Consider the following 16,805-nt stretch of genomic DNA (forward strand, 5'->3'; position numbering starts at 1 on the left):
TGCTTCTTCCATGTTTTGCAACTGGTTGAATAACCTTATTACCTTTTCATGCATAAAAGAGGAGTTTCTTATCTGCAGCCTTGTCCACATCACTGTTAGTGAGAACTGTTTCCAGGCTTAGAGACTGTCACTCCCTGTTGTGTTAATTGGACTGTAAAACCCCTCACTGGCAAGAACTGAGAAAATGCTAAAATAGAGGGATGATCAAACACCTCAGAGGAGGTAAGACTACCTTTTGCTTACTGTAATATAGATATACCCACTCCTAATACACATGTGAATAGATTTTATATTTTCTCTGCAGAGCAGTTCTCCTGTTACGTGACCCAGCTGTTTTCTAAGAGTTGATCAGAATTCCCTCCCACAAGACTGGAGGTGAAATCCTGGTTCCTCCAGAGGCAGTGGACACTTTTACACCGTGAGCTCATTTTGTGCCGTGTACAGCAGGAGGCTGCTGATGCCTTGAGGGTTTTTCCTCCAACTCTTCCAAGTGCCACTTTCAACCACTGTAAGTGAACTGGAAAACTGAGTGGGAACAAGAAGCCTCTTTTGACTGATTCTTTGTGTGCTTGTTTGCACAGCTCCTGAGTCAGCTGCATGCTTCATGGCTATAAATGTAATTTCAAGCCTTTTAATTCCAATACAGCTTACCTGAGAATTCTAAAAATATTATCTGCTTTGTTACATTACTCTAAGGTCGTTTCTAATGTATTTTGTGTGTGTACGACACAAATATTTTGTTGATGCTGAGAATACTTTGAAGACTCGGGAGAATCATTGCAGGAGTATCTTGAGCAAGTGATAGTGGATTTTTGCATCACTTAAATCTTTAAGCTTAAAATAAATGCTTTTACAGAGCATGTGCTGCTCCCATTCAAATGATGATGTTGAAAATCAATTGTGTCAAGTGTGTGAAGTCCATCAGCCTGTATCATGTTACAGTTCACATGACAGGTCAATAAATGGATCCTCCCAGCCTCAAAATCTGTCAAGGTGTTGGAACACAATTTTTTTTGTAACTTCAAGTGTGGTCCAAATGTCAAAAACATTTGCTAGTTTTGCTATTAGTTATGCACCACAGTGTATGTTTACAGTTGTTTAATCAGTACAATGTCGTAGTTCAATGGGAGCTTCTACCTAGTTTTGTCTCCAGCTGCCCACTATACATTTGTATATAGGTGAAAACTTAAAACTAGTAAAAATTTTGGGATGATCAGCTTCATTTTTCATTTTTCCAGGACGCTGAGGTTCTAGAGTAGCTAATATGTCTTCATTTCCCTTACAGCTATTGTTAAATTGGATTAGAATTTAATTTAGAACTCTTTTGTGTTTTCTCCTTTGGGACCAACCATATGGAAAATCATAAAATAAAATACCTTGCTTGCAGCACTGAAATAACTTTCAATAAAAAGGAAAGAATTGAAGCAACTTTACTAAAAGTGACTAGGATTGTTCAATTTCATTACAAATGATATCTAAATGAAATTTTAGAAGTGGCTGTCTAGACCTACTGAAAAGAACATGTTAAGTGAAGCTCTACCTCTCAGCAGAGTAAAGTAGAGTACCACTTTAATCAAAGAACAGTTCATTCATTCATTCTTCTACAAGTCAAATGATTGACTAGAAAAGAAAACCCTCCATGAGGATGAATGGTATGAAAAGGAAAATACTAAGCAAGAATCTTTTTTTTTGTAATGAGAAGAATTTTAGAAATTTGCAGCGAGAGAAACTTGGGTTTGCTCTAGAGAATAAACCACAAGTAAACAGGAAGTGGTGGCTGAGGGCTGGTTTATGGCACTCTTACTCCAAGAAAAATCTTACTCCATTAGCAGCACCATTAAATCCAGCAGTGCTACTCGTACAAAAAGCTCATTTTTGTTCCTTTAAGTTGTCACAATCTGACGCTACAGGAATAGAGTTTGTAAGACAGCCATGAAATGTTTTTCCATCGCAGCTCATCTGCACATTCATAATACATCAGAAATACCTTTTTTTTTAGCTCTGTATCTATTCTTGGCTATGAGATTTTGATATTCACACAACATCCTGCATCCCTGATGTTTTGTTCCTACCGCTCCCCAACTGTATCTGTCTGCATGTACCATTTCGTTATGTACATCTAAGCACTGACGTGGTCAAAAGGTTAATACGTTGCAGGGGAGGAGGAAAGGGTTCCCAAAAGGTTATGAGCCTCCCTAAGGACTTCACAGCAGCCATGATACCTCTATTCCTTTTAGATGGTAATATTTGGCAACACACCGGCATGCTTAAATTATTATATATGCAATTTATATTCCCCCAGTTTGCTCTCAAAGCCTCGCTGTTCTGAAGCAATCTACTGCTTGGTGACAGAAGATCCAGATCTCACTGCTCAGCCTCTGAGTGTTTGGAAATGACTTTCTTTTTTCAAAGGTGAGAAAACATTCTGATTCCTGCCCCTTACACTCTCTCCTGCAAGCTGCCCGTTTCTGACTCCCTTCCGCATTCAGTCTCTTTACCACAAAACACAAAATCCTCTTTAACAATTTTTTCCCCCCCAAACTTACCTTGCAGTATTTTGGCAGCATATTAACTTGCACTGGACCTTCTTCCCTGGAGCCTGGCATCAGAATCCAAATGAGGTCATTAATCTAAAGGAGTGGAGTGGTCTCATGCTAGCCCTGGTTCCGGAGCGCTCGGTCCCGTTCCAGGGAGCTCTGCAGCCCGGGCTGAGCCAGGCTCAGGCTCCCACAGCAGGGCTGCTAATGGTCAGGAGTGCACAGCTTGAGCACTGCTGTGTCAGTAGCAGGAAGCTTTTACCGTGCCTGGGTTCCTGTCAGTGCTACTAATTCAATCACTTACATATGCAATAAATTCACATGAAAAATTAACAAACACCTAGCCGGCAGCAATGCCCTCTGTTCATTCTCTTTTTCCTAAAAAAGCAATGTAGCTTTCTCTTAAAATGATTGGATTTAATGGTTTCTTTATTTCAGCATTTTGTGAAAAAAATTCCTTTATTCCTAAATAGTTTCTCAATATTAATCCATGACATTATTTTATTTAGCTTTTGTTATTAGTATCTTCCATCAGGTTCTCTTCTAATTACATCTGTATCATCCCTTGAACTCAAAGGGACCATGCAGATGTCAGGGTGGGGTATAGCTCAGCAGCTTGCAGTGATCTATTCCACAGAAGATCTATTTGATTTCATTCTATTTTCCATCTCCAAGATCCACTACCGATAATTTTTGGTACCATTAGTAGTAATAGCTCTAAAGGCAGTGCAGCCTAAAGAGGAAGAAGGAACTTGGGACTCCTTTCTCCTCCTAAAAAAGGATCCCTAGGGAATTGAGGTCCAAGTATCACATCTTTCTTTATTACCTCTTTTGAGAGATTGCTGATGCTCCCTGGAGAGCTGGTCTGGGATTCTACAAGCAGTAGCCTACAGCTCACACAGTCTAATGACAAAGAACTGTGTTCAGAGCTGAGAACAACTTAAAGCAAAAACTGTGGTCTTTAACAGCAGGTTTTGTCGAAACTGTCATTCCTAACACAGCTTGAGAAAAGAGGGTGAAGTGAATGTACACATCCCCTGCCCACGGGGCAGGCTGAGATTTATACCAGCTGTTAAAGCAGCTGGTGACCACAGTGATATTCAGGATGCCTTTGGCAGATTCCTCCTCCCATAGAAGTGCTCCAGCACCTGGGGCCATGTGTGTCAACTGCCTGGCCCCTCTCACAGCTGCTTTTTGACACTGTAATAAACTGAGAATCACACGGGCAAGGATGTGTCCCAAGTAAAATAAAGGAATTAATCTTAAATTATTTGAAGTTTTATTTGATTTTTATTTCTGGTATTTGTCAACAACTACTTGAGAAAAAGGCAGTGAAATTTGCTTTCTCTTTGACAACCATAAAACACTTTGGAAAAAAATATTCATTTTTGTGTAATGGCAGGAAAAAATACTTATTCCCCTGCTCAGTAAATGTAGTGATATGCTTTTGCATATCTTTTTCTAGCCAATATCCAGTGATCTCACCTATTTGGAAACTCATTTGCTGGTGTGAGTCTTGAAATTCTGAGTAGCAGAGTGATGCTCAGTACACTAGAGCACAGAACTGATAATGACCAAGAGCTGCAAGGCTGCAGTGATGTTATCAGGTTGTGATGGAGTGTTCAGGGACATCTGTCTCCCTGATACATTGTGGGATGCAAATCACAGATATGAGATGGGACAGGAACTCCAGAAATCAGATCCTGAGTACTTTTATCAGCCTGAATCAATCCAGAAGTAATTTTCTGACTCAGTACAGGGAAGGAGCACTGACACTAAGATGTGGCTTTGTGATCCCTTCCAAAAGAACTGTCCAAAGTGAGTTCAGCAGTTTTCCCTGACTAGGACTGCAAAACAGAAAACAGAGTTCTCTTATTTAAGACCACATACTCTAAATAATAACCAATGCATTTGTTTCTGGAGCTCAGGAGAGAAAAGTGAGCTGGTGGTAACACAGAAAAAGAGCTTAGTCCTGACTCAGCCAACGTCAGGGAAAATATTCCTGCTGGTTCTGATGGGTTCTAGTTTATATCCTCACGCACACAAAATTTGGTTATTATTGAAATACATTTAAGCTTCCTGTTACACAATGTTGACACAGCTGGTAATTTCCAGCCCTCAGTGCTCACATGAATACGAGATGGTGAAAGGCTTCAATGTCTCCAACATGAGCCACTGAGTTTAGCTGTATGGGGGAAATACATTTCCTCTGATTGTAAAGGTTTTAGATGAAGCAAAACATGAGTTCAGCAGAGTGGGAGACTTGATAAGAAAGCTGGCAGAGAGAATATTCAAACTTTAGAGCTCAGCTCTACTCAAAATAATGTTTTGGACTTGGCAAAGTGGTACAAATTTGTCACTGCCTGTGTGGGTCTCCTAGCAGGAGGTTACTCAAACTGTGAAGACAGCCAAACCTTCCACAGCTGTAACAGGAAGACTTTTGACCTCTTGATGTTGAGTATTTTGGTTTTTCTGAACCAGACTCAGGGTGTGTTTGTGCTGAAGTCACAGAGAAATTTGAGAATGCAGTTTCTGAAAGACTTCTGAAGAGGACTTCAGAGGGGCAACGGAGAGGGGACCTCATTCATTTGTATAAATATCTAAAGGGAGGGGGTCAAGAGGATGCACCAGGCTCTTCTTGATGGTGCCAAGCAAGAGAACAAGAGGCAATGAGCAGAAATAGATGCACAGGAAGTTCCACCTGAACTTGAGAAAGAAATTTCCTTGCAGTGACTGTGCATTGGAACAGATTGCCCAGAGAAGATGTGGAGTCCCCCTCACTGGAGACACCCCAGAACCATCTGCACACAATCCTGTGCCATGTGCTCTGGATGACCCTGCTGGAGCTGGGAAATAGGACCAGGTGATCCACTACAGTCCACCTGAACCATTCTGTGATTCTGTTAAGACAAGGAAGATGCTCTTCCTTCCTTGGAGCTTCAATCTTCTGGTCTCACAGGCAGCATGTCATACCAAATCTCTCAGAAACTGACTGTGTTTCATCTTAAAAGTAATTAGTTTTTTTGCTTCCACTATTCCAGTTGGAAGGCTACTGGAAATCTTGATTGCTCTAATGATCAGAAACTTTCTTCTAATTTCCAACCTAAATTTATTCACAGCTGGTTAATATCCATTTGTTTCCGTGCCAGTTTTGTTCTTAGCTAATTTAGTTTTTTCCATATCTGGTGTTTATCTCCCCGATGCATTTACATGCTGTGATTATGGTCCTGCTGAGCTGTCATTCTGCTCAATGAAATAAGCCAAAATCTTTTGGTCTCTTCTTGCAAGATAGACTTTCCCTTCTCCTTGATCATCCTTCTTTGGAGCTGTTTCCATGCCTCTCTTCTCTACAAGATTCTCAACTGAAAATCTGCTGCTGGCATTGTCAACTGGCACTGATATTTTCCTGACTATTCTGGAAAAAACTCTTCTAAAACTAGATCTGCATCTGTCTTTTTTATGGATGTATTTTATCGACAACTTGCAGTCATTATGTGTGTGCAAGTCGTTCTTCTCAGTAATTTCTAAATGATAGTCCATGGCTTAGGGTAGGCTTTCTGTTATTGATGATAGTGTTAAATGAAATTGTCTTTTTATTGCTGAATTACAGACAGGTCCCTCTGTGTGGTGACTGGAGCTCAGCAGTACTGAATGTTTCCCAATATTGACAATGTTTTCCACACTGAGTAATCAACAAACGCAGTCACCATCTTCCTGCTTCTTGTGTGTTTGTGGATGAAACATCAGAAAAAATTACTTCCAACAGTGATCCAGAAAATCCTTCCCTGTTAAACCTTCCTAAGTCTGACAGTCCTTCCTTGAGTGCTCTATTTTTCATTTCCCCATGAGTGAGTTTCCTGCCTTCTTTACAGATTTAGTGCTATTCTTTACTTTCTCCAAATTCAATAATAATTTCTTTTGTAACACCATAACAAATGCTTACCAAAGATCATATAGATCAGGCCAGTTATACTTCTCTTGCCTAAACCCCCAGCTATGATAACAGAAAATACTGTCAGGTTAGTCTGACATTACGTTTTCCTGACAAATTCAATTTTTTTTTTTTGTCTAGGTTTGTTTAGTTCTCCTTGAAATCTGTTCCCTAAAACCTTGAAGATTACAGACAGTCATATGGCTGTTAGCTGTCTTACCATTTTTCTCACCTTATCTTAAATCTGGTATACTTTCTGTTGTTCTGTTCACATTTGTAACTAGACGATAACATATTTTCTACCAAGTCTCCAATTTAATATAACACATTTGTAATAGCTGAAGAATTCATACCCTCTTAAACATTTTGGTTTTGCACCATAAATTAGGTTATCCATAATACAGATGCCACTTTGAGTATGTTTTACTTCTCCTCCCTCTTTTTCATGAGATAACCAAAAAACTTCCAGTGATTGTTTTATTATACTTTAATATATTTCCAGTATTTAAATAAGCTTTACTTTAGGTAACTTGTACTTTTTCCTTCTTCCTATGAGGAACTATCGTCATCCTCTGTGTGCTCTCCATACTCTGTGTAAAGGCATAACCTCAACAATATAAAAATTTAAAATATTAGTTGTGAAGCTACTTAAAAATTTTTGCTCATTTTCTGGTCCAGGTTCTTAATATAACCAACTCCTTTGTTTTTCTGCCTTCCCTGAACAGCATGTAATCCTTTTTTGTGAGTATTACATGGATTATTGTTCTTTCACTATTTCCATGTAGTATCTACCTGTCTTTTAATAATTATTATTTCTTTTGTTTGCACAGGTTCAGGCAATCCTATGCATCTCTTCCAGCTGTATATAACTTGTCATGTTGTGTACATTACCTGGATTGGATAGAGTGGTAACATCAACTGTTCAGAACAAAACCAGCACCCACTTACTTCCTAGTTCCCATATTTTTGCATTGTTTTCTCTGTTGCACATCATAATTTCCCCCCCTTTCTTTTATTATACATTCTTTCTTGTGTTCCTTTTTCAAAGCCTTCTTAAAATTGTCCTGGTTCTTAAAAGCAGTGTTAGACAACAAATAGCAAAAGATGAAAGATGTCATCTACATCTCAAGCCTGCAACTGTTAAATTATATTCCTTGTTAAACTTCCATGAATGACAGCAGAAGTAACCTGTCACTTTGATGAGACACATGTCAAGCTGTGTATTTTATTTTATTAATAATTTCTGTCACATTTCTGTTGTTACTCCTATAACAATGGTGTCCAAGGCCATATTGAGGACTAAGGCCATTTCCTACCTAGCATAAATAATATGAATCTGTTCCTTTGTTTAAAATATTATTTTTTTTTCAGTTTTAAGATGTTCTGACAGATTATTAACCTATCAAAATGTGATTTTTATTCTCAGTTTTACATAATACTCAGAAATACTCAAAAAGCTTCTATTTATGATTATGGTCTTTGTTTATTCCTACATTAATATTAGCAAAATTGACCACAGGAAATTCTGTGAAGTTAAACTCTAATATTCAGCATTACTTATTGAGAATCATATTTCTGTATTCCAGGCTAAGGTTAAATGGGCAAGTATTTCCCCTCAATTGATTTTTAATTAACAGTGAATAAGAGTTCCTGGACCTTTCATTGATACACCTACTAGTCAGAAAATGCTGAATTTGAAAAGGCATTTTGTGACAGCTTTCCTACCCCTATGCAGGAAATGCTGTATTCACTACTTGACACTGTAGCTTTGGAACCCAACTGGTGACATTGGGAAGACAGAAATTAACATGAAAAAGACATGGAAGTAAATGAGTGCATTTTTTACAACAGTGTAATTTCAAATTAGACACACTGATATAAAGGTTAAGATACAGCTGGCTCTAATGCCGGTGAGGCAAATTTTAAAGTTTGTTTCGTCAGCTTTTGAAAACTATTAAAGCCTATAAAACCAAAGGATGATAGTAAATGCATGTCAAAATAATTCTGAAGGTCTCATTTTTAAATGTCAGTGGACAAGAGCATCTGAATTTCTTTTATGTGTCTCATAACAGCAAACAAAGTCCTAATGTAATCAAGGAAGGTAATTTGTCTAAATTCATTGCACTGCACTTTCCTTATCACATGTTTTTGTTGTTCTAAATGCATAGATGTTATTCTGTTCTAAATGCATATTTTATTAAAAAATGCTGTCCCAAAGTGTTGGTAACTTGTATTCAACACCCATATTGGGGTAAGAGGTGTAAAAAGAAAATGATACGAGATGAACATGAACACAAATGAACCAGAAGACAGCAGACTGCTCTAAGACAAGCGAACATGAAGCAGCAGAGTGCTCCGCGTTTTACAGAGAAACTCACAAACACTTTATTTAGTGTGGCTCTTTTCCCCTAGGGATTGCCAAAATAGAGAAGCATGTGAGAAAAGTGAGTTTATGTGCACAGGCCTACCCTGCAAACATTGTAGATAAAATTCAGGTGTTTTTTTTTTAAAGCCGGCTTCTTCCCTTCTCGTGGGAGTCCCTATTGCTTCCTAATCCTCACTCAGCTTGTGAAGAGGGAGCTCTGCTGGTGAGAAACGTTCCACCACCAGCTCACCTCCCTGTACTCATGTGAGTGAACCACTGCTCAGTGAGCAGAACTTGGCTGTGGAACACTTTTGTTTTGTGCCCAAGTGGTGCTGGGAGGGGACTCGGCCCCGGCTGCAGGCAGCAGCCGTGGGTGGGTGATCTGGCTGCCCTGCCCTGGGCAGCAGGAGGGAAAACACCACAAACGTGGCAGGAGGCAAAACATCTCATAAAAGCCTTCAAACTCCAGCAAGGAGGAGAAAATCAGCAAACAGGACAGTGAGAGGAGCAGCAGAGGCAAATCTGAGTGTCGTAATAGGCAATGGAGAAGTAGAGGAAGAAAATTTAATGCTTACACCTACTATGCCAACCTAAAGAAGTTTGGCACAAAATGTTTTTTTGAGAGGAACTGCAGTAATGCTGATACATGATTAATTGTGCAAACTTTGGGAAAATCCATTCAGGGACTACATGAAACTTTGGGTTGTGATTTGTATTTTTGGGCATGGGTAAACTGATGAGACATGGATTTTTTTTTCCATTGCGTATAATGAGTTTCACTTACTTGATATTTTAGAATTTACTTTATTTATATGCAAATAAACCACTGGAAGTAAAACTAATGTACCAATGACTCAGAACTTCAAAAGCCTGAGAGCAGAGCAATGAAACATTAGACTGTTTATAATAATTCTAACCTGGCAGAAAAATTTGCTGAATTTGGTCTTTATGATCCTTAGGCATTTTATTAGAAATATTAGTTGACAATGATGAAAATCCACAGCTACAGAAAGTCACCTCCTAGTTTACATGCCATTACTCTAATTTGGTAGACAAGTGTTTCTCTCAGTTTTGCATCACCTGCTTCTGAAACAGACTATGCAAAATTAGATTCTGTGATACAAACAACTAGTACGTACTTTGTGTGCTGGGTAGATTAATTCTAAGTACTATTTCAATGCTTTTACCTTTTTCATTTTCAACATTTGCAAAAAGAGTAGCAAATTAAGCTGGATAGAGGATTTTAAATGGACCTGGTTTGTACATCAACGCCCTTATTTTTAAAGCTTGCTTAGAAACAAGATTATTATAAATTACAAAATAATCTAAAGCCAAGTTATGAGACTGCATTTTTTAAAGTCTAAATTTCTGCATTAATTATTTTTTCCATCCTTTCATGCCTGTTGTTCTATTTGAACAATTCATCCTGATACAGCTGGTGGACTTGTATTCCAACTTTTTATCCTCCTCCTTTGTATAGTAAATTGTGACAATAGTGGCAGATTAAAAAAATAAAGTACAGCATGGTTCTTGAGTAAACAGTGCCTCTTTGGTGAAAGTTATATACTGGGTTTAGACTAACATTTATATTAATATATGACAGGGACTACGCTAGGGGCTGTTGTTTTTCTAGTTTTTGAATGAATTTAATTCCAGAATAGAAGGGTGGATCCTTAGTTAGTTAGTAAAAGTTCTTCCTAATTTACATCCAGTAAAAATACAGCATGAGCCAAGAATTTCTGAGCCTTTGCAAGATTTTCTACTAGGCTCCTATAAAACTACTCAACAGCTTCAAGCAACGCTTCCTCGACCAGCATTGCAAATGCTCACAATTTTTACAGTTTCAGTCTGTGCCTTTGCCAAATGCAATTTATCATCTACTTTCTTTGAATTAACTTCATTCTATGAAAGTGAGCTCATTAGTTTTACCTTTTTTTTCAATTTCCAAGCAACTCATAATCTGCTGTTCAAAACTTGGTTGGGCTGCTACTGAAACACTGGAAAATATCAAGGCAAAATGGAAAACATACCACCATAAAGACTGCCCCACTGTTGTAAGTGCTTTTAGAAAAGAGTTGTAATAATAAAATATTATCCGTTTATCATAATGTAATTTTACCTAGGATAGGAGTTATGATTCATAGACACCACTAGAGATCAGTTAAGATTCCAGCCATGTGCCCAGATTTTTAAAATTTTGTAGCTTAAACTTATTAAGTTTATGTTGGTATTAAGAGCTGAGCAGAGATTCAACTTAGCAATGAATTGAATTTTACACTGTGCATATTCTTTGTGGGCCATTTTATTAATGTAAAAATGGACATTACTTATTTTTTTATTCACAACTGTTTAATAGCTTGGGGTTTATTTACTTTAGGTAGCAGTGTGACCAACACTGTTACAGTATTTTTAATAGGTTTCCAAGTAAACCAAAATGGGATATTGAGATCGTTCGGCTTTCCTTTCCTCAGTGACTTAGCTGTGTCTTAAATGTTGAGAAATCAGTGCAAAAATGCCTTTTCTAAAATATTTAGCAATACTTTTCATGCCCACTAAAACATGTGAAGCCCTTGAGGTTCCAACTTGCAAGAATTTTCATGTACACATATTTTTTTGTAGATCCTCTACGAGCATATAGGTGTGTGTTTGACAAATTGAAATGAAATGGGAATGATTAATATGGATCATTTCATGTAAATAGGAAATGCCAACGGCACAATGTTAACTATCACAACACAAGAATTAAGGGCACGAAGCTGATTGCCTATGCAATTAAAAGTTTAGGAGACAAACTATCTGATCTGGAACTTGGCCAAGGCATCTTGACTAACAAGGCTGCTCCTGCAAAAAAGTGCCACAGGAATTCTGATACCCTTGTGTGGTCAAGATTTCTGCTTTGTCTAAATTAAGCCATGTCAAAACATAACACTGCCATATATAAAATCCCATGCCAACATTTGGCAAAGCACTTCTTCTGTTCAAGCATTTGTGCTGGGGAAGGCTGACTAAATACAGCATCAGGGCAAACAGTTTTGAAAGCATTTATTTTGAATTTCATAGGAAGCCAAATGCTGTGCAAATCCCGTTCTGTGACTGAAATCTGCCCCCTTTTCATTTATAGTACTTTCATAGAAGTCAACAGGAAGACTGGTACCAGGTCTATAATATACTGTAAAGACTTTAAAACATTTTATAATTGGTTGTTAAAATGACAGCAATTTGAGAGCAGTGATTGGGGGTTGAACTCAGCTTATGTTCTGCTTCCATCTGGTCTGTTGAAGATGGAAAACCACACACACAGGATTGCACACATAATCCTGAGAGACAAATACTCTCTTTCACCTGTAGAGTTTAGCATTTAGACTTGGCTCTTCTGCCTTATCTGTGAATCCCAGGGTGTGCTCCTGAATCCATCAGGTTCCATCCTGTCAGAGCCTACATCTACTGAAATTAACAGGACTCCTTACATAACTGAGGTTGTGCATTTGTGGACAAACAACCCGTGCATCTCATCTGAAGTTCCCCCTCTCGTGCAGAAGCCTCACCCCTATGGCTCAGGAGGGGCAGCTGCTGCCTTAGGACCCCTGGCAGTCCCTGAGGTCACTGTGCCAGCGACCCAACCAGCAAACTCAACCAGCAAACACTGAGAAATCAAAGGCTTAATCTCATGAGGATGGTGAGACAGCTTTGAAAGAGCTCCCGTGGCACTGCACTTCTCTGCATCCTAGTGCTGCTCATGGATGTGCTGCACAAGTGATGGCAAAAGCAAATCCTACAGAAAGGCACCTGGAAATGTGAAGGCAGGACATACCTTCCTGTTAGATGTTTTAAATTGCCTTTGGAATTTTAGCTTAGGACATCTTTAGTATTCCGGTGTTACAAGGCTTCACTTAGAAACCAGTAAGGAGAAAATCTAAACCTAGGTCTTTGGAATAAACAAAGTCATTTTCTGGCTTTTGGGAAAAAAAAACCAAATCAACAAACCTAATCTGTACTTTAAACAAAAAATGAAGAAAGATACACACATTATCACCTGATGTGGTAAAGTACTTTTGGTGATGGACTTCAGCAGAGCTTAAATATAAAGTATATTTCATCTACACTTGCACAATATACTGAGCTTAGTCAGAAATTCCCCACTGAAGCTGATTACTGATTGATGCCTCTCCAAGATAAGTAAAATCCCAATCTCTGTAATTATGCTTATTACCTTGTTACAGTTGTTAAGGTTCTCCCCTTTTAGAAGTATTCCAAGAATTAGCTGAGTTACAGCAGGTTATTAGTGAAACAGGGGCTCTGCAAGCATCTTTTAAAATAAGGGGACTATGGAATTAATTCTGCAGATTTTACTTTTATATCTGAGAACAGAACAGTAGGAAAAAGGGAAATGATTACTGGAATTCTAAATCAGATCCTACATTCGACCCCGATAACTTCAGAAGAGCGATTGCTCTAAGGCGTGTAGGATCAGGTGTTAGATATTGGCCCATCATTTTGCATTTGGATGTACCCAGTGCAGTTTACCCAGCTAAACCCCACTTTCTCTTCCAGAAGTGTAAGTTCTATTAAGGGCTCGGAGCTTTAAAAATCAGATCATTTTTGCTTAGGAGTCCAGAGTGCTGACCTATGTGTCTGACTTGATCCACCCAAACTGGGATGGGTTTATGGTTCACTTTATTTTAGTAATAGCAAATAGCTCTTCCTAAATCAGTAAAAGTCTTAGAAGTAGTCTTGGATAGTAAGAAAGAACCTATAATGCTTAAAATGTGCTGACATTTTTCTTTTTTTTTTTACATGTATTTGTATGGTAATTTAGCTTATGTTCCAACATGGTTTAATCAACATTGCAGTAGATCATCTCATTGTAAAGAAATTACCTTTTTATTGTCTTTGCCTGACTCTCTTAGAGGCTCTAATTAAGGATATACTAAACATGAAAATCTCTCCTAAGGCTTTAAGCTTTGTAGATGTTATCTGAAGCCCATTAATGCTTCCTGTTACGACAAAAATATATTCAAAAGTTTGGATGATGAACTGAGGTGGGCATTTGTTTATAAAAATGATAAGTGTACTCAACAGGAATTTTTACTTCAGCAGGCCTTTTAAGAGAATTTGGTTATAATTTATTTATATTTGAGCTAGAAAAATAAAAGTATTTTGAAAGAAAAAATTAAAGAAGTACACCAGTCACAAGATATTTGCATGTTTTGACCTTACTTCCTATTGCAAGTTTGACTTCAATCTTTGAATGACTCAGAAAATTTACAGTGCTGTGAGACACCTCAAGATTCCATTAGATTCCCTTTTATAAAGTGCTGTATGTCTGTTGAAATCTTGCAAGATGTCACTCACAGCAAAGAACTTCTGCTTTCTTAAGGATGTAAACACCTATTTGGCAACGTCCCATTCAGCAGCATTATTTAGAGGATTGGTTTTGTGTTTTAACCTTATTATCAGAAATAAACGGTAACATGCATAGTCCCTCCATTGATTACATCTCCTGTTAAAACCTGTTTGCTCTCCTGTTACAAGCAGTGTTATGTCACATTATTTATCACTGCTGCGACCAGATAACACAAACATGAAAGAGTAACCGGTGTCATTCAGCTCTGGACGGCAGTGCTGGATCAGAGTCCTGCCTGAACCCCTCTGTACTGGGCACAACCCGGGCTCTGACACTCCTGCTGTCCCCATGACCACTCAGCCGGGGTTTAAATGCTGTGCAAACCCAACACAAGCGGTCAGCTCGCACCTCCTGAAGCTGCAGTTCCCCTCTGACCAGCCTCCGTGCTAACACCACACACAAGGCTAGTGTGATGCTAATAAAAGCATTTGATTGCTCCTGGCAGTGAACACCAAGCCAGATTGGGTCAAAGCAAAGGAATGAATCTGGGAGATCAATGAAAACCTTTACTCCACTTTGATAGTTCCTCCTTCAAAACAGACTTGGCTTTCCAGGGAAGAGCCGTGTGAAGGAGAGCGGGAGTCAAGGTTAAAGGCATCAGGTCCAAGGCAGTGGAATGTGTTTATCAGGGAGGGGTGTATTCTGCCAAGGTAACAGATCAGTAGGATCATCAGACAAGATTTCTGCCTAAAATCTTGAAGTCTCTTTGCCATGTGTTTGAATTCATTCTACAAAGTCATTCAGTGGCTTAGCAAAATTAATCCTCATCCCGTGTGGGGAGGGAGGAATAGAAATCCATCACCTTTAAACACAACACACTGAGCAAATCGACAGTGTGAGTGTGTTGTGAAACCTTTGCAGATTTTGCAAAGCAAGTGCTCTGTCTTTTCCTTTATTGTTTGCCCTTCACTTGACATACAGGAAGAGATGCATCAAGAGGATGGCAGGAGACATGTGTCACTTAAAGCATGCCATAACAATGTTTGCCCTGGAATACTCCCTTGAATCTGTTTGAACAAGCAGGCATCGTACACGGAAAAATACACAGAGAACTTCACCTAGTTACAAAGTTGACAGAACCCCTTTGCCATCCACCCCCGCCGAGCAGCGCCAGCCCCGGGCACGCCGCTCCCTCCGGCCCTGAGCCGGAGCGCCACGGTCACACCGCACCAGGTCACTTGTTGCACAGTGCCAGGGTGGCATCTCCCCTCCGCTCAGCCCACCGAAACTTCCCGGAGCCGCGTTCCACGGAGCCCGCCCGGAGCTGCCCGTGCGCGGCCGCTTACCTGCATGTGTCCCTGGTACATCCTGCCCGGCCGCCCGGCTGCCCTCAGGCCGGCAGTCGGCTCCGCGCTGCGCGGGGGGCACTGCTCCGGCCGCTCCACTACAAGAAAGAAAGGAAAAAAAAAAAAAAAAAAAAAAAAAAAAAAAAAAAAAAAAAAAAGCCTAACCCTGAACCCTGAACGAGCTATTTTTGGCTAAATAGCAGAATTTGTCCTGGCAGCTACTGTACTGGTTTCAGTAACGCAGAGCTGCTCGGCGCCCTCCTCTCGCCTCGCTGCCTGTGCTTCCCCCCGTGAGGCGGTGCCGGCGCTGCCCAGGGCAGTGCTCGGGGGCGCTGGGCAGGCGGGCGGACCCGGGCAGGGCTGCGGGCGGCCGGGCGGGGAGAGCCGCGGGGCGGAGCGGGGCCGCCGCTGCTGCCGGGCCTCGCCCGCCCGCCCGCGCCGCGCCTCGTCCCGCTGCAGCCGCCCCGGCCTGGCGGCCCCGGCCCCGGCCGCCCTCCCCGCCTCCCCGCCGGCAGCCCCGGCCTCCTTCCCGCCCCCTTCCCTCCTCCTCCTTCCTTCTCTCCTCCCTTCTTCCCTCCCTCTCTCCCTCCGCAGGGGGAGCGCGCAGCATCCAGGGAACGCGCGGAGCCCCGCGGCCGCCGGGCGGGTCGCGCTGCAGCCGCGCTGCCCCGGCCCCACCGCCCTGCCAGGGCTGGCGGCTCCCGCTGCAGTCATTAAAAAGAAAAAATACAAAACAACGCGAAAAAAAAAACACAAAAAACCTGCTAAGCATAACAGCAAAAATCGGAGCGTCCCGGAGGCAAGACCCGGCAAAACCTGGCTGTGGCCCCGGAGCCCCGCGGGTCGCGAGTTTCGCTCCCCGTGTGGAAGCGGAGGGGGCGCGCAGGGAGCGGCTCCGGCGCGGGCGCATCCCGGGAACGGTCGCTGCCCGCGGAGCGGGAGCGGCAGCGCCGCGCTCCCGGCCGCAATTAACCGGGTTTCAGCGAAAGGACCGGGCCCTACCTTGTGCTCTGCGTATGAAGAGCGAACGTGATCTCTTGTGATTCCCAGGAAATGTCAGGAGACTCTTGTTCTGGCTTGGTAGTATCGCTTAGTAGCGTTTTTCAACGCTTGCCAAAGACGCTGTTATATAGGCAGAAATCTGGCACCGGCCCGTACGTGCAAAATTCTGACCTTGTAAACTGGCACAACAGGCCTGGCTAAATCCTGAAGGAGACACCTGCATCATCTTGGATCCAGCTTTTTTCTCTACTTCGCCACCTCAAACCTGAAACTCCCCATC

The 16,805-nt window shown here is 41.0% G+C and overlaps 1 protein-coding gene across 1 annotated transcript in view; it reads right to left on the bottom strand.

Annotated features, from left to right (window-relative positions):
• PEX5L (peroxisomal biogenesis factor 5 like) overlaps positions 1–15,810 on the bottom strand; it is a 95,982-nt gene extending 80,172 nt beyond the window's left edge. The window contains exon 1 of the mRNA XM_030954291.1: positions 15,524–15,810. Coding sequence (XP_030810151.1) covers positions 15,524–15,544 — 21 coding nt within the window. The 5' untranslated portion in view covers positions 15,545–15,810. The remainder of the gene's footprint in view (positions 1–15,523) is intronic.
• Between the last annotated feature and the right edge of the window lie 995 nt (positions 15,811–16,805).

This window comes from Camarhynchus parvulus, chromosome 9 (assembly GCF_901933205.1).
Source record: "Camarhynchus parvulus chromosome 9, STF_HiC, whole genome shotgun sequence".
NCBI lineage: Eukaryota > Metazoa > Chordata > Aves > Passeriformes > Thraupidae > Camarhynchus > Camarhynchus parvulus.